The following is a 20,175-nucleotide window of genomic DNA, read 5'->3' on the forward strand; positions in this document are numbered from 1 at the left end:
GCAGAAAGACATAAAGGAAACATTAATTGAAGCTAGGCGCCATACGGCATTGTGGTTGCAATATGGATGCATTCTTGACCAGAGTATGCTCTTATGACTTTACACATCTTGTGTGCGATGCCTGAAACTAATCCAGATTCCATCTTTGGTAGCTCACTCATCAGGCTATGAACTATGCCATTCGGTAGGTACACTGCCCTGAGATGACAATGTCTGTCTTATAGACTAATCTATCTAATATTTTAGCTCCGGAGTCGCCATAACAGCCAAATATGCTATCCGCCAGTCGTCGCGGCTGCTTAAAGTAAGCGATAATGATCATACTGGTCGCTAGCTAGGTGTTCAAGTATTCGGACAAGCTGACCTTTCGATGGTAGAATGTCGAGAATGTCGAAGAACGCGAAGAGCTCCTTGTACTACAACAGCGGCTGGAAAGCAAGATCCAGGTAAAGTACTCTGGATGTATGATTTCAGCTGATCCTAACACACTTGCTGATGCGAGGGACAGGTTATTTCACCTGCTATTGACATGATCGAGCTAATGTTGGTAATCCAGACTTATTTGAATTTGGATTAAGTTCTGACTCTGCCTAGTGCTGCACGAGGAAACACGTCCCTTGAGTCCGCAGTTTCTCTCACACAATCTTTACGGTGGGATATTCAGGCCTTGGGCCAGCGATTGGCGAATGCTGCTGCGACTGAAGAAGTAATTCGAAAGGGGGGCCAGTCCTCAAGAAGTCGCTCTCAAAATGATGAAGAGATCAAGTCCATAATGAAGGACATCAGGAGACTTCTAGTGCGAATCGAGGATGCAGTGCCGCTTATGAATCTTGCCATCACTACCTCCGGCGCCAAATTATCAACTAATCTCCCAGCGACTATATCACCATCCCGGTTGCTGCAGGCCAGTACATTTCTTACCGCTGGTGATACCCAGTACTCAATGTCCCCTTCTCAAGCGGTCCAGATTGGTCCTACTTTTACTCTATCAATGTACATGCTTTTCGCAAGTCATCTCCGGCCCCACGACGAAGACGGCATTCGTGAAACAACGTGGAAAGAGGTCATGCATAAAGCACGCTTGAAACTTCGACGAGTGCCAATGGACCTTGCTGTCAATCCCCAAACACAGCTACCGCGCACGCAAATCGCCGCCGAAGCAAGGGTAGATGAGTATGCTTACCAACTCCTGATTATAGAGGATTTAGATGATGGAAGGGTCCATACTTTTGAAGATGATGAGCTTCAGCCTCAGACTTTTGAAGGTGTCGTGTCCGCTGGTGTGCGCGAGATTCTTCCAATACACCAGATCTCGAAGATCTTCTATGCCGACACTGGGAAAATTCTGAATATCAGCCCCGATGGCGAGGTTAACAATCCGGTAATACTCCTGAAGAGAGATATAAATGCTATACCTCCACGGCGTATGGTCGAAAGGGAGGAGGCATTCGGTTATTCAAATGAAGACTCTGATCAAGACGAGGAGGAAGTAGATGAGGTTCAGGCACAACTGGATGCCCAGTTAAATGGGGCAGGCGCTCCATCCACTTATCCCAACTTTCACGAGAGCTCAATACCAGAAGAATGGCGCCTTCCCAGGGACCTTGACCCTGAGTGGATCGCGTTCGAGGTTTACAATGAAGATGACGAATCAGACTCAGAATTCGATGACGAGAACCCCAGATCCTCAGCCAAGGCGGGATCCATCGATCCAGAGCTTATGGCGAAACTTTCTCTTGATTCAGATGCAACACCGTCTAGACATGGAGCTTTAGGAGAGTCGCCCTCTTCTCAGCATATAGCTACAACTACAGTCTCAAACCCTCATTTCAATAACATCCGTACTTCTCTGTCCCTCCTAGAGACACTCCTCCGTCTCACGTCACTACAACAATTTCAGCAGCAGTCCCATCTATCCATTAGCGATGAGCTCCTGAATTTTTTCTTGGAGGAGTCTTCAACCACTGGAGCTGGTGGAGACGAACAGCATCGTCAGCGTCTTCGCGCTGATGCACGCCGCAGAGTCGGATGGGATCCCTACGATGAAAGCCCTATGAAGCGAAGAGGCGAAGATTACCAGTATGGCTGGGCCCCTGAAGGCACACCATCAGCATACCCGCGTGAAAGCAGCGAATTTCCATATTCTCCAAGCGAGAGGCTTCGAGGCTTCCAGCTTCGCTCCCGAGAGCACACACCGGAGACCCCTCCACGGTCTCGTCGTGATACTCCCAGACAACCCGACATGAGACAGCACAGTACCCTACGCAGTACGCCTGCCTATATGGACAGGAGCTCACGGAAGAACTCTCCGCTTCCTAATCGGTCTACACCTGAAGATTCGGAGCGTGTTGGACATGAATCAAGTGAGGAGAAACAATAAATCTTACGATGGAAGGCGAATTGCAAGCTAGATATCACTGTAAATATACTGACCACGACATAGCGACGGACTACTAATTTCATCTGAACGTTAAGAAAGAGCTATCAACGTCGGAGATGCAGAATGTTAAAGCAATGTGTATCACCTATATTTTGAGAAGAATAAAACACACAATACGGCAGTATAGTCAAGGCGTATTCAAGTTGACTCATTCGTAATGATTTGTACGATTTGTTTGATTGTGCTTTTCTTATTTCCCATGAACAATATGTTTTTATCATACGCCCTTCCATCTGCACACTCCCCCATCCACTGAATAGAATCATATGTCTCAGGGGTGATGCCCTGTTTCATGACGACTCTCGTCTTTGCTCTGCGTTGCTCGGAGTGGCTCCACAATGACACAAGCTCGACGCTCTTGATTGCGGATCTCGCGACATGGGGTCAGAGCCAAAAGAGCATGAATATTGACTTCAAGCACAGACATGTCAATGTCCTAGATAGGCTAAATACCTCACCGATGGTCCATTCACTAGCAAAGAATTCAACATCGAGGCAGCCCTAGTAACTGGCCACATAATATCCCATTGTGATTTAAGCGAGGAGCCGATCATCTGCAAGGGTTATCATCTGCTCAATCCGTCTCAACGGTTTAAGAATGTGTCTACAATTCAACTTAAAACCTTATCAGCATAGTGAAGAACTGAACATCAACCGCAATTCTCCGCGAAATGCAAGGGATGCATAGGGAAGAGCCTTATCTCGCCCATCGAGCACCACGTCAAATTGTTGTAACCTCTATTGAGCTCCTTGTGCTCGCTTACTGTCTTGCGTGCCTCAAAATGTGTGTCCAAGGGAGTCGCCTGTAGTTAGATGGCCATATACTATCTCTTGCAGAGGATAAGTACAAGGCAGTATACAGTGGCGACTAGGCAATTCCATGGTAAAATGGGTAGTCTGTATACCTTCTAGATGGTGGATCTGCCTGATAAAGTAGAGCGACCATACGAATTTAAAGGGAGGTTATATTGTGATCTGTATGGCAAGTCCGAATTGGAGATGAAAACTGGGCTGAATGCAATGGCATCTGTTTCATCCGCCTTCAACTTGGCCATAGCCTGAGTTCTGTCAAAGGTTGTGCAGTATTTCCTATCCTTTCAAAACTTATACTCGAGGGCTCGCTTACGGGGGCCACATGGCGGCAAGTAGGAATTAATTAACCAGCTATTTATAGCTATCTAACAAGTCACTATATTACTATCTAAGAGAAATACATATCCATAAGACGATGTAATTAGATATAGAAATCAAAAATAAAGAAGGGAATAAGAAGTGCTAGATACCAGGGTATAGAAATAGAGATAGCTCCCCAGATAGTTCAGAATAATTAACAAGCATCTACCTCATATTTTCAACACTATATATTGATATCACGTCAATCGCTGAAGAACGCAAGTGAATAGGGAGGATCCTGCAACGCCAACGAAGTAGATAAAGAACTTAAAAGAAGCAACAACCCTAACTCCTTGCACCCTCGTTACCAAGTGGTATTCGGACCAGCCAGTGGTCAAGTAATTGGTCAAGTTGTGACTATTAAAGGTACCCTCTTCTATTGACCAATTCGTATTTGATTTCATTTCTTACTCCCAGTCATCATCGCTGTCGTCATCCTTTGCTTTCTCCTTAGGGCTTGCAGGAGTCCGGCTGGTGGCACCACTGACCAAATCATAACTGGATTCACTGTCAGGCTGGGATTGTTGGTCGTTAGACTTGCGAGGCTCGTTGGGTTTCAATGCTTTGTTATCAGGAGCAGCGGTTGTAGAGGCCTGAGCGACGTTGGCCTTGTTGCTGTCAACTTTAGCTTGAGGGGTAGAGGGTGAATCAGTATCATCGTCCGAGTCATCATCCCAACCAACCTCTTCCTCGTCGTCAACATTGGCGCCTGTAAGCTTTGATCAGATATCTCCTTTATAGGGCAGGTAGTGCAGCACAATCTAGCAAGCAGCAGAAGACTTACCCTTAAGAAGCTCCTTGCGCTTCTGCTCTTCAGTCTCAATAACGAGACGAAGGAAATAGTATCGGCACCAAAAGTTTGCATAATCCACTTGCTCAGGCACCAGCTTCTCCATCGCAGACCGCAACTCAGGGTACTTCTCAAGATCGGCGGCGATTTCAGTGGTCTTGTTGTCCACATTGAACTTCTCCTTGAACGTAGGCCACTCATCGCTCACCGGGTCCTTAGTGAAGCTCTCCATGTTGGAGTGAATAACATGCAACTGCGCCTCAAACCGAGTAGCATGAATAACCCTTTTGCCCTCCGCATCCTTACTCTCAAAGAGGAGCTTGCTGGAATCCGACTCCGGAGGAACAATGCTAACCGCATCGCGCAACTTTTGTCCAATATTCATTCCAAACCGCATAATAGCTTCATCGGCAGCCTCCTCCGCCTTCTCAATCTCCTTCAGCCGTCTAGCAGCTTCCGCCTTAAACCTCGACAGGAAGCCCTCTCCGGCGCCCGACTCCCCCTGAGCATCCACCGACCGAGACGCCTCCGGAGTAGCAGCCGTCTCCCCCTCACCTGCCTTATCCGTGGCACCGGCATTAAACGCTGTACTCAGGGACAGACCCCGCGTGCGCCCCACAATACTTTGCCTCAGGTCCGAGAAGCCCTTGGCGGCTTCCTCGCTGGCCGCGGCGTACTCCTGCTTCGCGCCTTCGTAGTAAGTCTCGCCCTGTTTGCGAACGTTGTCCCACAGGCCGCCAATGCGCATGCCCCATGGGCTTGCGGAGAAGGCGCGGAAGGTTTCCTGCAGTTCGGCGTTCAGGTCGACGTTTGACTGCTGCTGTGTTTTGTTCTCGTCTTGGGCCGTTCCCTCCTTGGAGGTGTTGTTGGAGGAGAGGATCTCCCCTTGGATATGATCGTATGCTATATCCATGACTTTTGTTTTTGTTTTTTGTATGTGCGCGATGTAAGTTGAGAAGCCTCGGATCCGGCTGAGTGCTTGATAGCGGAGCTGCGGAGGGGAGCGCCAACTTTTGGGTCAGTGTGATTGATCCGTTCCCGGGGCGATAGACGGGCCGACGCCCCGCTGTCCGTTACCAGTAGTTTAATGGATCTACGTGTTCATGCATGCAGATAGTGTATGTATACGCGTGGAAGAGGATATAAAATAAATATTTTTTATTTTTAGTTTTCTTTCATTAGGGCTCATTAATATTTGATGCTTATTGCTTGTAGTATGTGTTCAATATTGCCTCGACTATTAGATATCCGAGTAAGGCTCTCCGATACTATCCTGACTACCCAATATGAACGCCGGCAATGGTATACTTTCCATGACACTTGATGTCAGGAGTGCACTTTTTGATATGATACCTCGTGGCTGAGAGCTTCCATCAGTATCGGCCTTCCTTTGAAATCTATCTGCAGGTTGTGAAGACTCCACCTGCACGACCGATTCTCGTGTAGCAGGTCCACGTTGAATAGCGGAATTTGGATCCTTTGCGCTTTCACAACGTACAATAGGTGATGATTCGGGAACAATGTCTGTCAAAGCTTTGCCTTGGTCTTGGGTTTGAGATTGGGTCTGTGTTTGAGTATATAGAGCACGGTACGGTGATGACCGGAGTTCGGAGGCAGTGGCCGGTTCTTGCTGATTATCCGGAAAGAGCTCCGCCATCTTTTGTGTATTAATCGCGGGTATTGGCTCAAGCGGGAACTGTGTAGCTTGCTGCGGCCTCCGGTAGTATATTGATGCATCCGATGGCAGATTGGTTTCTGATTGCAGTGGACCGGATTCAACATCTAGCCCCGATGGAGGAATTGGTGGAAGTTCTTGAGAATCTTCATTTGGAAGCTCATTATCATCTTCGCAAGTATGGAATTGGTTTGCAGTCACTTCTTCGGAAGGTGAACCAGGTATATTGAATTCGTTATCTTGAAAGTCGTCACTGTCGGATTCAGCGTCTGTTTCATAAACGACAGTCCTCTGTGTGGTCAAAGGGTGCTCATCAAGTTCATGGTGTGTATGAGTTTCTTCGTTTGTGACTATTGTCCCTTTAGTAGAATGGGATTGGGTAGAGCTTGCATTGGTTTCTAAGCTTTCTTTTGCAGTAAGCTTGATTGTCGGCGGAGGATGGGGTTTCATAGATGGCGGTGTTGAATCATGGGACAATGTTCGTTCCGGACTTTGAGGGGAATCCTTTACTCGATCATAGCCAGGATATTCTTCTTTAATGCGTTTAACAGTAGGGGTTGGGGACTCCTGTTTGAGGGGAGAGCGAGTTGCACCGCGGAACTGCGACGATGTGATGATTGCAAGTCCGGGACTCTCTGGAGACTGAGAGGAGGGTATCTCCAATCGCCTAGACTTCCGCGGCGTTACTGGACCTCCAATAAATTGAGCCGCTTTGGAATCTTCGGCTGGTCTCACTTCTCTATTTGATCGGGACTCGTCATTCAGTTTCTGTCTCTTGGACTCACTTGAAGTGGCATAGGTATCATTCGGACTGCAGGCCGTATCTTCGGCATCTGGAGGATGCAAATTATGAGATTTTCGCTCATGTTTGAGCGGAGTGGTATATGTGTACTCCAATTTGACATCCTCATCCGGCTCGATCTTCAAGTACCGCCTTACATAGTCCATTTGTGTCAAGGTCTTATCTTTCTGTTGTTTGTCCTTGCCCTTCTTGTTGCCCTTGGCACTGTCACCACTTTTTCTTCGGCCCCGTTTTGAAGGCCCGTCACCTTGACTGACCACATTGGGCTGCTTAGACCCGACACTATTCGTATCCCGATCAAATCGGACGCCGCGGGCTCGCGAGACTCGCGAATTCGAAGGTGGTCGATAATCGGCATCATTTCCAGAATCATCTGCTATCTCGATAACCTCCTTATGCTTCCTTGTGCCATTCTTATGTGCCTCGTCAATATAATCGAGATCATCGTCATCTGACTGAGGTTGTGATACCTGCGTCACGAAATCGATCTGAGTGAGTGTCGGTTGATCTCGAGCTCCGGCAACTGAGGTCCTCTTCCATGACCTAAATGTAGAAGCTGAAGATGCAGGTGTTCCAGTCCTCTTCTTTGAAGTCAATGGCCCTCTCAAGCTGTCAGCTGCCGTTGAAGGACCTGGAGGAGGTTTATCCGGAATTTGAAACTGTTCCTGGCTGGTCTGCGCGTTCGTCCCACTTGTATCACCTCGTCTCATCGCAAATCAAATCGTGAAGATGGTGTAGTAAGTTGTAATGAGCCATAAGATTTTATTGCCGGTTACTAAATGGAGAATGTTTGGTGGCGTTGTCTTAGCTTTGCTTATTGATTGTGACGACTGGCGATACGCGACCACGCGTCGCTAAGCCATAAACAGATGGTCTGTGCACAACAAAACCATTTAACTTGAATGGGAGTTCTGATGCCTGAACCTTAAGGCAAATTACATCTAACTATGTTGTACAATGCTAACAACCACATGCGCAACTTATTGGGTATCTAGTATAATTATAGTGTATTTGAGATTACTTAATAATAATCTGATCTAAAGGTAGACTGCACACGTGGCGAGAGGCCTGGGCTCGTTAATCAGACATGAGCCACTCTGGAATCGCATCTTCATCTTCTGGATCATGCGATAACAGGGACCCTTCATCATTACTAGTCGATCCTTTGTCTGAAGTCACGGGAGATTCAATTCGTGGCTGCGTTGCTGAGAGAGGCTGAGAAGTTACATCAACACTCGCAGAGGGTGTGTTTGCTGTCGTTGACGACTCAATCAAGCTAGGAGTATTTGACAAAACCCCTTCGGAGACTTTTCGATCTTCATCCTTAGGACCTTCTTTGTCTCTTGAGTTGGGCGCTGAAGCCTCGGGTGGCGATATTGTGGCGCCTTGATAAGGCGTTATACCTTGAGCAGTGTTCGTATCGTCTGACACGACAACAAGCGAGTATAGAGACGGCTCTGCTCTATTTGTGTAAGAAGGACCATTTGCCACATCAGGAACCGAGTCTTCGGCGGTTTCCTGATGGGTCTCACCGTCGTCAGGAATGAATCCTCCGCTGAGAAAATCATCATTTTTGGGCGCAGTGAGGCTTTCAATGTGGCGTTCTTGAGCGATTTTCTGTGAACCAATAGCTTCCTGGCTTGGTTCAGGGATGAACCCACCGCCGATTTCTTCTGGGTTGCCGTGGCCATTAGTGCTTGATGCAATGCTCTCCTCGTCATCAGCCTCTTCGCCTTCAACCGCGTAGCTTTGGACTCTTTCTGCGATGCGAAGCCTAAGCAAAAAGTGTTTCCAAAGCCGAAGCGCTTCGGCCGATTTCTGCTCGAGCTCAGCCTGCAACCTTTGGTCTTCAAGGCAACCTAGAACTTCCTTTAATGCCTCCCCATACTCATTAGCAATGACAACACCCTGGACTACGGCTGTCCCATGGCGCCCTTTGAAGTCAAAGCCCGTTACGGCATCTGCGTAGTCAATACCCAAGAGTTTCGCGGCGTGCCTAGCATCAGGATGCTTGATATGGACTCCTCCAGGGGGAACCATGCTCGGTACGTAGATATCTAGGTTTCCAAAGGCATTTTTTGGAACCTTCCCTTGGACGACCGATGGTGGTCTATATAGTTCGGTTTGGTGAAAAGCATATAAAGCTGTTTCAGTGTACTGTTCAGAGTCCCTACCATCTTCCTCGACAGCCATGGCTTGATTGTTACGGGATTTAACACGCTTCAATGGCTGCTCGCCAATCTTTATGTCCCGTCCCAACCGAAACCAGCTGTTCGCACTTCGCAAAGCGTGGACATCAGATCGGCGATAAACAGGTTCCAAAGCTTGATCTTTTGACCCTGATTTGCTAACGCTAACCTGTCCAACGACACGTTTCGGGAAAATAGTTTCATGACGGCGAAGGTGTCGCTCGAGCGCAAAGATCGGGTGATCTTTGAAATCTTGTATATTCAGGGGCATACCCTCCGCAGCAATTTTGGCTGTAAGCTCGCTAATTTCCACTTCATCACGGTCTTCGAGAAAAGGTCTCTCATAAAACCGCATAACCCGGTCCCACCATCTTTCCCCATGTTTGGTAGCCTCCACGCGTAGCTTGCGTGTTTTGGCATTGAATACCTTGGAGTAGCGGCGCGTCACATCTCTTGCCGAAGCGTCTTCTTCGAATGCAATAACATAACTCATACAGTTATACGGATCACTTGATGGCGGCTCAAATTTGCGAGGTTTCGCAAGCGATTTCGTCACCAATGGGTCAACAGGAACCCACCTCTGCATCGCTTCGTTGAAAGCCTCGACCCAGAATACCGGGTGCAATGATTCCCGGATACTAGGTCGTGAGTCTTCAGTCGTTAATACGGTTATTCAGATGCCTTTTTTTGTGGCAATACATACTGGCAATGAAGCTCTTCGGCGGAGTTGAGGGTTTAAATTGTGGCCGACCAAGACGTCTGGTCCTTGACGGTGTTGGCGATGCCCTCCGTTTTGTCAAATCATCGGTAGAGGTATCATGATCATCTGACGAGATCCCGATGATCTGCCGTCCTGGCTTGGTAGGCGTCATTTTTTTGGTTGTCCCAGTGAATGGCAATGGCTGCAATGAACAAACGAGCCTAGCTTCCACAGCTGCGGAGCGCAGTAGAGCACAGAACAGCTGTGCACCAAAATCGCGAGAGCCTTGAAGTGTCTTAGCCTGTTTTAGAAAATCCTCCTTCGATAAGAAAACCTCTGCGTCTGACTTAATATCTTCCTAGGACGGCATTAGAAGCACGACCCTTTTACTACAGAAGTTGAGTACAATACCACTCTTTGTTTCAAGGAAAGAGAGTCATCTGCCCAATGAGCTCGCTTCAAACCCGGCATAGTAACTCTGAATCTGTTTAGAAAGGCATCGCTGGCCTGATTAAGTCCATCAATGAACGTTGTTGACCTTGTATACTGTGGCTGTTCCTGCGACGGATTCAGAAGAGAGATCACGCGTTTTGTCAACATCTGTTTAAGAAACCCCTGGGTTTCATATTAGTTGAGGTGCGAACAGGATCGTGCCAAAGCCAAGGCGTACCTGAATATCTTCATCGTTGCACCAGAGGTTTCGTAACTGGACATGAGACAAGAGGCAAAGCAGATGGGCTTTGTGGACATGTAATCTCATCTCCTTCTCAGCTGCTGTGATTGGCTTCCGCCTTCTAATTACTTTTCGCTTTTGATCCTGATGAGGCTCAAGAGTGATCTGCATGGTCTCATTTTCTCCTCCAGGAACAGGAGCTGGTTGAATAGGAACAGCAGATGCTTGCAAAATGTCGACCTCTTCCCACTCCATTTCCGATTCATCATCAGAAGAAGAGTCATACACCGTTTGTACTTGCTGGTTGACATTTTCTTTGGCATTTTCTTGCTTCTTTGATGGACTGTGATCTCCTTGCTTTGTAATCTGAGAAGGAGTAGAAGACGACAGTGAATGCCCTTGTACCTTTCGCTTTTTTATTGGCCGATCGTTCTCTAGGCTGCCGGGATTTCGAGCTTCGGCTTCTGCCAGCATCTCCTGGTATACTTCTGGGATCTCATCATCTTGCTTTCTTAAATGGCGACCGCTAGGGGCTGCGTTCTTCTTCGAACGGGCACGAGTCGTGCGAGGCATACTTTCAGCAGGACGTATTCGGAACCATAGGGCTGAAGGTTTGCCTGATCAGATAAATAGTCAAACGCGTCTCAACGCGTGGATGTGGTAAACTGAGAACTGCGATAAGTGCCTTGGTGACTTCATCGCTATGCTAATTAGAGCGCAAATAACGATGACCCTCCACTCGGCGAAGGAATAGGCATGAGATACAGCATTAATTTATGCCTATTTATTTACAAGCATAAGATCTGATGTGTTTGGAACTTTGAAACTAGTTCCAGAATTGTTCAGAGCAACAATGCGTCATCACGGATGCACAGTTGATCCGGTCCGAATTGGTGTCATTTCCGGATCGGGTAATATTGATTCGAGTCGATACTACTAGTATGCAAGGTGGCTATAGGTCTTTTTATTGGACATGTCTGTGGACTGACTAGATGTGCTTTCGGATAATAGGTAGCATAGCAATTCCAGAACTCTATAGATAGTAGTCTTAGACTTGCCCACAGGTTAAAAGTAATACTTAGTTGAGGATGCGACCTGATGAGTTAACAATTGCGTCACATATTGTTGATCTGGATGGTCCACTGGAAGCGCTCATTAAACCAACTCCAGAGTGACAAATTCTATAAGTTCTACAGATTCTAAGAGCTTAAGTTGGGATTTAAAGCACGTCAAAAGTTCCCTAATCTCCCCTATATTCATTGTGGTCGCATAGTAGCCAGTGGCACCATTGCTATAACCTAAACTATGCTTTCAAGATCCTTGAAAAGAGCTGGGGCGGTCCCTTGGATGCGGCCAGTCTTTTCTTGTACCTGCCGCCGCTCTCTAGCACATGTCGCTAATTTGGAAGACATACCTTCTGTAAGTGACAAATGCATTATTCCTTTGATAGAAGGCAATTAATGACATATGACGTCTTTGAAGGAGGATGATAAACCGTTTAGTGTTCCGATACCAGAAGATAGCTTCGATACGTATCATTTAGATCCTCCTCCGTATTCAGTTGAAACAACCAAGAGGGAACTCAAACAGTTATACCATGATATGACATTGATAAGGTTTATTTGATCTCTCTGGTCTCTTTTCCCTTTCGCGCCGAGCAATATCGTTGACTCTTCGCAGGCGTATGGAGCTTGCAGCGGACGGATTATATAAAGACAGGAAAATCCGCGGTTTTTGCCATTTATCTACTGGACAGGAGGCAGTCGCTGTCGGTATTGAGCATGCACTTACTAGGCATGACAAACTAATAACAGCATACCGTTCCCATGGGTTTACCTTGATGCGTGGAGGGACTGTGAAATCTATCGTTGGGGAATTGCTTGGACGAAGAGATGGCATCTCCTATGGTAAAGGTGGCTCTATGCACATGTTCTGCGAGAGCTTCTTTGGGGGAAATGGGATTGTCGGAGCCAGCGTGCCAGTAGGTGCTGGAATCGCGTTCGCTCAACAATACAACAATGCAAATAATGTCACCATCGATCTCTATGGTGATGGAGCAGCCAATCAAGGCCAAGTTCACGAATCTTTCAATATGGCTAAGCTGTGGAATCTACCTGTGATATTTGGCTGTGAGAGTGAGCTCACTCTCTCGGGGTACGTTCTTCATTGCACTAACGTGCTTCTAGATAATAAATACGGCATGGGAACCTCTGTTGAAAGAGCCTCTGCCATGACCGAGTACTACAAGCGTGGCCAGTACATCCCGGGACTACGAATCAACGGAATGGACGTCCTTGCTGTCCTTTCCGCAGTCAGATATGGCAAGAATTTCGTCCAAGCAGGAAATGGACCCCTAGTCTATGAGTACCTGACATATCGATATGCGGGTCACTCAATGTCAGACCCAGGAATTGCATATCGAAGCCGTGAAGAATTGAAAGAGCAGCGTGCGAATGACCCAATCTCTACCTTCAAAGAGAGGTTGATTGAGTGGGGTGTATTTTCGGAGGAGGACGCCAAAACAATTGATAAAAATGTACGAAGCAAAGTCAACAATGAAGTGGCCGAGGCTGAAAGGATGCCTGAGCCCGAGACGAAACTTGACATTTTGTTTGAGGATACATATGTTCGTGGTAGTGAGCCGCAGCAACGCCGAGGAAGGACCATCGATGAAACTTATTATCGGGGCTAGGCGAAGAATTTAGCGTTTAAGACGATTGATACCATAGCTTATAAGTGATAAGAGGTTTATGAGATACCGCTGGAAAAAGGGGAGGGTAAGGATGTTTGGAAATTGACGTCTAGATAGCCGATCAATTGTCAGTCATGAGATAGATCAAGTTTAAAGTAATCCATATGTGGCACCAAGCCATGCAGATGAGCCACGGAACGAGTGAGCCCAGAGCGTACAGCTCACCATCAATATAGTTTGGGCGCCGCCCGTATTGCGTGGAACACAACTGTAGGCGCTGGCCGAAATAACCTACACACAATCGCAACCAACAGTCTCATTCGTTGTTTGCAAGAAACGCCGATGATCAATACGAACGTCACTCTGATAATATGATAGAATGTGAGCTATAATAAACCGCTTAGTATCCAAGCGGGGTTTGCGCAGTTTTAGATATTCCCAAAGCTTAGGAACATCAACCCTCCAGTACCCACCTTTGATACAGAGTAGCACCAGTCACGAGAACGACAACGGCAACAGACATGGCGACAGCTGATCTGACAACACCTCAGACCTGCATCGCCGATTTCTCCTTGGTTCCGGTAGGTATTCCGTGTTCCAGTTAACGATCGTGGTGGAGGGCCATGAAGATGGCAACAAAGACTTGCGTAATGGATGTATTCAGCTGACGCTCGCTTCTTAGATCGGCTCGCAGAATGCATCATTCTCCAAGCAGATCGCAGAAATCCAGGACCTGCTGCAGAAGTCTGGCCTGAAGTATCAGATGACTGCGACTGGGACGGCTGTTGGTAAGTTGCTGCCATTTGACCATTGGCGAGATGACGTTATATTATGGTTTTGGCGATTCAGGATGACTCTCAGATCGTGTAAACAAATATGATGAACCGGAGCCACTAATTGAATGATCTAGAGGGACCCTGGGACCAAGTCGCCCGAGTCATTGGATATGCCCATACCTTGATCCACCAGGAGGGCATACCAAGAATCCAGACAGATATCCGCATCACAACCAGGTGAGTGGGCATCTAACAAGGCCATTATTCGATAATCGAACGTCTAACATTGTATACAAATAGGACGGATAAGGAACAACCGATGGAGGGCAGTTTACTGTCCGTTGAGAAAATCTTAGCGACTTGAAAAATGGGCGAAGACAGCTGTGGTTGCAATTCTCAAAATTGGGTTAGCATGCTTTCTTCGGAAAACAAATGTATGCAGAGAAACCACACTGGGGAAGAATTGGAGTGAATTGTACGAAATGTGATTGATATTTAGTTTTGCCACATTCATCCTTCTCTGTTTGATGTATTGTACTTGCAAAACTCGAGCTCCCGTCTTCTCGAAAGGACCAGGATCCTGTACTCCGTACAACCTAACCCTTCTTTTCTAGGCAAATAATGACGCTTAATGCAGTTTTGGGAAGAACTTTTCGCCGCGGTATAAGAATCTGACATTAAGGCCACGTCTATAGATACCAGGTACTCGGTACCTTGTGTTACACCCCGATTGACTCGCGACCCGACCGAATGGTCCGGAAGCGATCCTTTTTAACTTTATATTATCGCGTTACCTGATACCCAAAACGTTTGATTGGCCATTGCTACCAACCAGCACCTCCGTCGGGCATTTATTATGGTTATCCGTATTTGTCAATTGGAAAGTTTGGTCTGAGGGGTAAGTCCCCAATACCTTGGTGGTAAATTCGCGTCGTAGTTACTGTTTGATATTAGTAAGGGTAAACCTTGGGAAGTATACAGCACAGAAATTTCAAAATTCACCGCAGATATATAGTACTAATGACAAGAAACTACTACAACCTCAAGCACAAGAGAAAAAGCAGTGATAATACGTATGTGAGACAGAAACATACCTTGTGTGAACCCATTACTCACTAGCAGCAGATCACAATATAGTACTAGACCTACCCCTAGTGACAGATGGAGGGATTAGTGTTCCCAGGTTGGGTTTTCGCCTACCGTTTAGACTCCCTGTTAAGAGAGGGGAAACTAAAGAAAAAGAACTGTCCACGGGTTTATCCTTGCTTCCACCCTTGTTACGTTCTAGATGCCCCAATATTACATATGTGCTAAAGTCTTATCTGGAGTTTCCATGACACATTAGCGTTTCTTAATTATTACGTGTAACTCAATAGCAGGCAACTTGCTAGTATTATCAGTTTTACCCCTCCCGAGGGACACTATCGAAGAATATTTCTTCATCCTGACGTCAAGTTGGCTTCAGTGCGAAGATTGCCATCTGTCAAAGGACGAACTAGACCCTCACCTGCATGCTTGGCTTGCCGGAGAAATACTCAGAGTTAAACGAGCAATGACTCAATTAGGTATTTCCACAACATCAGGCTATGCTACAGCAAAGATACACCAGAGTGACTCCAAATCCCGATGATCGTTACCACTGGCGTTAACTAAAAAGGGGGGTAATCTGCGATGTAACATCTTATTTTTGCTTTTTGACAGAATCTTAGGTGGACATTCATCCTGCCGCGTCCTATCAACAAGCGCATATCTCGGCCAGGACGAAATTTGAGAAAAGTCCAGGGTCCATTGCACTTATGCATGGCCTTTGTACGACGAGTAGGCAGAGGAAATGTCTGGTGGATAGATTTCCCCTCCCACTGAAACTGTTGGACGTGCATATAAACCATGCCAATTGGGGGTTTGCGAGGGAGAATCCTTTCAGCTTGGGTGCCACTAGCAATCCCTGCGGCGGCTTCTTTAGCTTCGCTTTGCCAGGTCGTTAAGTGCCTTGAACCCTCCAGATCCGAGGATTTGGTTATGGAAAAACAAGTCGTATGACATACTATCGGCTGACAGACGATCAATTTGAGAGATACTCACTGAGAGAACTATCTTAGCTTCTGAACGTTTCTCGCTTTTTCTTTTTTCGGCAGGGACGCGGATCCCAAATGTACTCCTCCTGCAATATGGTGGCTGGGCCGGGCATATCCGGCCTGTGAGTTGATGACAGCCGGTCACCAAGAAACCCTAGGACCATTTCGGGTCACAAGTACTCCGGAGTATGCGTAAGTCCCACTATCCGCAACCGTAATCCAATAGTTATTTGGGTGTTTTGGATGTGGATGAAGATCCAGGCTTGTAGGTCTTGGCGATTCCTTCGTTGCCCTTTCCTTACGAGGTAAAGAGTAAATTATCATGGCCTTGAACTCGTGACGGAGCTCAACCTTAATAGGCGAAGGAGACGCCGAGAGTCGTTGGGCCATCCATCATGAACATGGTACAGAGATGAGTGTCTATTTGACGAAAATATGGCACTTCCCTACAGAAGCAATACGTCGAGTCTAGCTCGCAAGGACAAGGTCTATGTATGTATATACGTACTCCGTACGTATGTATACACATACAACGAACGCTTAAAAATTCTCTGAAAGTATATTACAATATTATCTACTTAATGCGGTATAGTACATCGCTTCTACATGGGTAATCACACCTTCATACGTGCCTAACCCTGTGGCAGCCCGATAAAGTACATGCTAGAAGCCAAGCAATGGCGCTCGACACGCATAAAATACTAATATAGTCCGGCTCAGTTCATGCATACTTTCATGTCCAGGGATAAAATGGAGATTCCAGATAGGCTGGTTACAGTTCAGCCTAATTTCCGTATAGGTGTACTTGTCAGCCGCCGGATTGAAGGTTGGGGCGTTGTTCGTCTGATTGAGAAAATTTTTCGCCTGTTTCATTCACTGCCTACGATTTTCCACCTGAAACTTGTCTCTCAACAATGTAAATCTGCTCGCAGCCGTGACCCGAAAATTCGAGTCAATGGACAGCTGCTCACAATGGTAATAGAGGACGAAACTGCCCAGTGAACATTGTTAAGGCACGTAGATGGGACGGCTCACAGTGATACACAACATGAGAGGGGGAGATGGGGTCAAACAGCCGTTGAGATGACTTGTCTCATCTACCAACAGATGGATATACCCACCGTGCAGTAGCCAACATCACTATGCTTTACTAGGAACTAGTAGCAGCACACTATGGATTAGTAGAGGAGTGCTGAGCTGAAAAATTCCAATCCCCGAGAGGAATCACCAATCGACTGTTGACAGCACTTTGTCTCCACCCTATTGCCCGGGTAAGTTGCTTAGATTTGTCAGAGTTTAAGGCCGCTGGGCGGCGCCCACGACAGCCTTCTGCACCTTGGAAATCCAGTTCCCCTACGAAAGGGTGCTGCAGCCTTGATGCACGCTTCATCAGCCTTGCAATAGGTAAGATGCTCCGATAACCTTGTATTTGAATCTCTGTGCATACTGGAGGACTACTGAGGTGCCTAGTAGGTAACGATCATCAAATAGTTGAGCGGGTGGCGTAGTCTATCTCATCTTTCTCCTAAGACCAAGGCATCCGAGGAATTCCCGAGGTCACCATATCATTAAAGGGTACAAGCTTTCGTGCGAAAAAATAGTGCCATTGTCACGTTCCAATGTATATTCCTTACGCGTCACAGTCGGTAAACGCCGATGCACTCGAAAATTTATATGGGGAAGATTATGGAGTACACGATGCGATACTCGACACTATGTGCCGCGTCAACAATATTGCGAAATATACCCAGTATAACAGCGTGCTCTACGTGTAGATAGAGTCACGGTAGTACGGTACTGCGTTTGATAGTGGTCCCCCTAACCGTACTCGGTTGTGCATTGACACTACGTGCATATATATTGAGCGTTGAATGGGAGGTGGTGAACTCAGCATAGGATCTGAGTACAATGAGGATTACTCTGTGGCATATGTTTTGAGAGTGTATGTGTCCGTTATATACCAGCCTCTATCAATCGGAATTTCACTTGGACTACAATTGTTCCTGTTGGGAAAATTCTTGTTTATACTCCGTACTCTGCAATAGATCCACAACCGCCGTATTCCGAAAGGTGGCTAGTAGATCCTTAAGGTGTCGTGTTTTCAACTATTTACTGTACATCTACCAATTAACGACAGGAATTCTGTAAGAAGAACCAGTAGAAACGTACAACCGAGGCCCCTCCTACCGTATTCGCGAGCAGTGGAGGTCTACCAAGTACTTAAAATTTTAGGGTACCATACGTTGAGTACAGGAGCAATTCACCAAACGCTCTATCAGCTGCAGGTGCGTCCATTTCAGTGTAATTGGCCTCGGGTAAGATTTGGTCACTGCTAGATAATGGATGCTCTCTCCATCTGTTTTTCTTCCTTATTCCGTCGCCTGAAATACTCTAACTAGTTGATGCAGGAGTATGTTAAGGGACATGCGTCGGACCAACATTCCTTATGTATGGTACGCCCGGGACTTTGAACCAAGGATACAAGGTTCATCTCGCTTGACTGCTCTTCTCGAACTTGTCCCGAGCGGATGCCACGGGCATAATCGGCGGGGCGCATTCTACAATTTACCTCAAGACCCCTAGCTGAGAAAGCTGAGATAGCTACCACTGTCTACAGACTTGATTAGTCGTGCTTTGCAAGGTTGTGTAATCTGCGATGAGGGAAAAAAAGATCATGTCCTGCCTACACCGTGGCGTTTACCTTGGGAAGAACATGGGCATGGGATGAGTGTATCCCATAGATTGCGAATACTAGTACTCTTTAATGCGGATGTTGCTCCGAGGTTTTAAAGTGGAGCGATAATACACTAGAATATCATTAGTAATAACGCTAATACAAACAGCGGAAAAAGAATAAGAGCCGACCTTTTAAAAGTCTCATATTTGACCAGGTTACAAACGGTGTCCTCTGCCGAAACAGTATTCCAAATAGTGATAATAAAGGGGGGTTCCCGGCGGAGAGAAACTTGGAGTTTTTAAGTGGGACAGAAGTGGAGGGTAATTCCGTCGGTGTGGGTGGGTCAGGGATCCGACAGCCTGGATAGCGGTAACTTTCCTTCACTTTTGTGTCACCACGGAGAAAATTAAAGTGAAATACAAAAGAGGAGGCGTCTGTCAATCACGGGCGGTTGGGAAAGGGGAGTTGCTTGTTGGTCGACTTAGGCTATATTTGCCTTTTTCCTTTCTTTCAATTATCTATAAATTTGAATTCGGGCGACTGCCATAAATCATCCGCGGTCATCCTGATAGGACAATGCCAAACCCATGCATAGCGTCATCCAATGGCTCCAGTCGTCTTATGGAATAAAGAGCGACCCATGGATGGAAGATTCCCAGCAGTGTGGTACCAACAGTCATTGGATCCCGGCTTCTGTTGAAGATCATTTCACTCTTACCTCTGTACGGTACTAGTGGTACTGCTCTCTTACCACTACCTGGCAGCTAGACAGTACTTTGTTATTAGGTAGCAATGATAAGTGTGGCTTGACCGATGTGAAAGGACTGCTGGACCCTCTTCCCTGCTAGGTTGTTTCTGCCTGACGCACCGAAGTTAGAACTTACAAGCCACCACTGATTTGCCCACTTCGTATTGTCCTCGTTCTTGTCACTGACTCTCCCGGCAGCTTGGGACGCCCGTGCTTTTTCTCCTTAGTTCTTAAGAGCCGGGACCAGCTGGCAGGGGTATACCGGTTACACAAGAAGCCGACTCATGGTTAGAGCATTAGTTTGTGCTATACTATATACTAAACTACTGGTTTATGCTCTTTACACATGGTTAGTGGGCCTTTTGCCCGCTCGAGAAGGGGCTTCTGAGATGCCTTGTGATATTCGCAAGTGTTTGTAATGTTGTACACAGAAATCAGACGAACAAATGAAATGCTTGTCTTGAGGTGATGACTGTCGACATCTTAGAGTCGAGTGAGTTGACTATCTACAGTAGTTCCCGTTCATATGGACCGTACACTGCATGAAAGAAAAGTTTCCGAAGAGCAGCTCTAGTACGGATACTCTTTGAAATCCCAATGGAGTGGGCAATTTTCTCATTGACTTCTTGTTTTAATTTTTATTATTTTTTCCTCCCGCCGCCGCCCGAACCGTTCAAGATAATTTGACACATCCTGTATTGTATTTACAAATTGCGGATATACAGTACATCGACCTGATAACTCTATAAGTTTTTTTTCCCTTTC

The 20,175-nt window shown here is 46.6% G+C and overlaps 6 protein-coding genes across 6 annotated transcripts; 3 read left to right on the plus strand and 3 right to left on the minus strand.

Annotated features, from left to right (window-relative positions):
* Window positions 1-167: 167 nt before the first annotated feature.
* On the plus strand, window positions 168-2,380 carry ANOM_009485 (RanGTP-binding protein; the record flags this gene model as incomplete). The annotated part of the gene is made up of 5 exons (XM_015554741.1): window positions 168-184; window positions 247-304; window positions 378-446; window positions 509-543; window positions 595-2,380. 5 exons carry the CDS (start codon window positions 168-170, stop codon window positions 2,378-2,380), a joined length of 1,965 nt encoding a protein of 654 aa, XP_015404500.1.
* A 1,577-nt stretch (window positions 2,381-3,957) lies between these two features.
* ANOM_009486 (BSD domain-containing protein) lies at window positions 3,958-5,316 on the minus strand (the record flags this gene model as incomplete). The annotated part of the gene is made up of 2 exons (XM_015554742.1): window positions 3,958-4,322; window positions 4,398-5,316. 2 exons carry the CDS (start codon window positions 5,314-5,316, stop codon window positions 4,021-4,023), a joined length of 1,221 nt encoding a protein of 406 aa, XP_015404501.1. The 3' UTR covers window positions 3,958-4,020.
* A 327-nt stretch (window positions 5,317-5,643) lies between these two features.
* ANOM_009487 (uncharacterized protein) lies at window positions 5,644-7,590 on the minus strand (the record flags this gene model as incomplete). Its single annotated transcript, XM_015554743.1, has 1 exon — window positions 5,644-7,590. One exon carries the CDS (start codon window positions 7,588-7,590, stop codon window positions 5,644-5,646), a length of 1,947 nt encoding a protein of 648 aa, XP_015404502.1.
* Window positions 7,591-7,957: 367 nt separating this feature from the next.
* Window positions 7,958-11,015, minus strand: ANOM_009488 (putative DNA repair protein Rad4; the record flags this gene model as incomplete). The annotated part of the gene is made up of 4 exons (XM_015554744.1): window positions 7,958-9,720; window positions 9,773-10,127; window positions 10,181-10,384; window positions 10,440-11,015. The coding sequence occupies 4 exons, from the start codon at window positions 11,013-11,015 to the stop codon at window positions 7,958-7,960; spliced, it is 2,898 nt and encodes a 965-aa protein (XP_015404507.1).
* Window positions 11,016-11,909: 894 nt separating this feature from the next.
* On the plus strand, window positions 11,910-13,263 carry ANOM_009489 (putative pyruvate dehydrogenase E1 component alpha subunit; the record flags this gene model as incomplete). The annotated part of the gene is made up of 3 exons (XM_015554745.1): window positions 11,910-12,058; window positions 12,123-12,577; window positions 12,629-13,263. The coding sequence occupies 3 exons, from the start codon at window positions 11,910-11,912 to the stop codon at window positions 13,132-13,134; spliced, it is 1,110 nt and encodes a 369-aa protein (XP_015404508.1). The 3' UTR covers window positions 13,135-13,263.
* Window positions 13,264-13,655: 392 nt separating this feature from the next.
* Window positions 13,656-14,274, plus strand: ANOM_009490 (thiamine-binding protein; the record flags this gene model as incomplete). Its single annotated transcript, XM_015554746.1, has 4 exons — window positions 13,656-13,715; window positions 13,817-13,922; window positions 14,045-14,147; window positions 14,211-14,274. 4 exons carry the CDS (start codon window positions 13,656-13,658, stop codon window positions 14,272-14,274), a joined length of 333 nt encoding a protein of 110 aa, XP_015404509.1.
* Window positions 14,275-20,175: the final 5,901 nt, after the last annotated feature.

Source organism: Aspergillus nomiae, assembly GCF_001204775.2.
Source record: "Aspergillus nomiae NRRL 13137 chromosome Unknown contig00259, whole genome shotgun sequence".
Taxonomy (NCBI): domain Eukaryota; kingdom Fungi; phylum Ascomycota; class Eurotiomycetes; order Eurotiales; family Aspergillaceae; genus Aspergillus; species Aspergillus nomiae.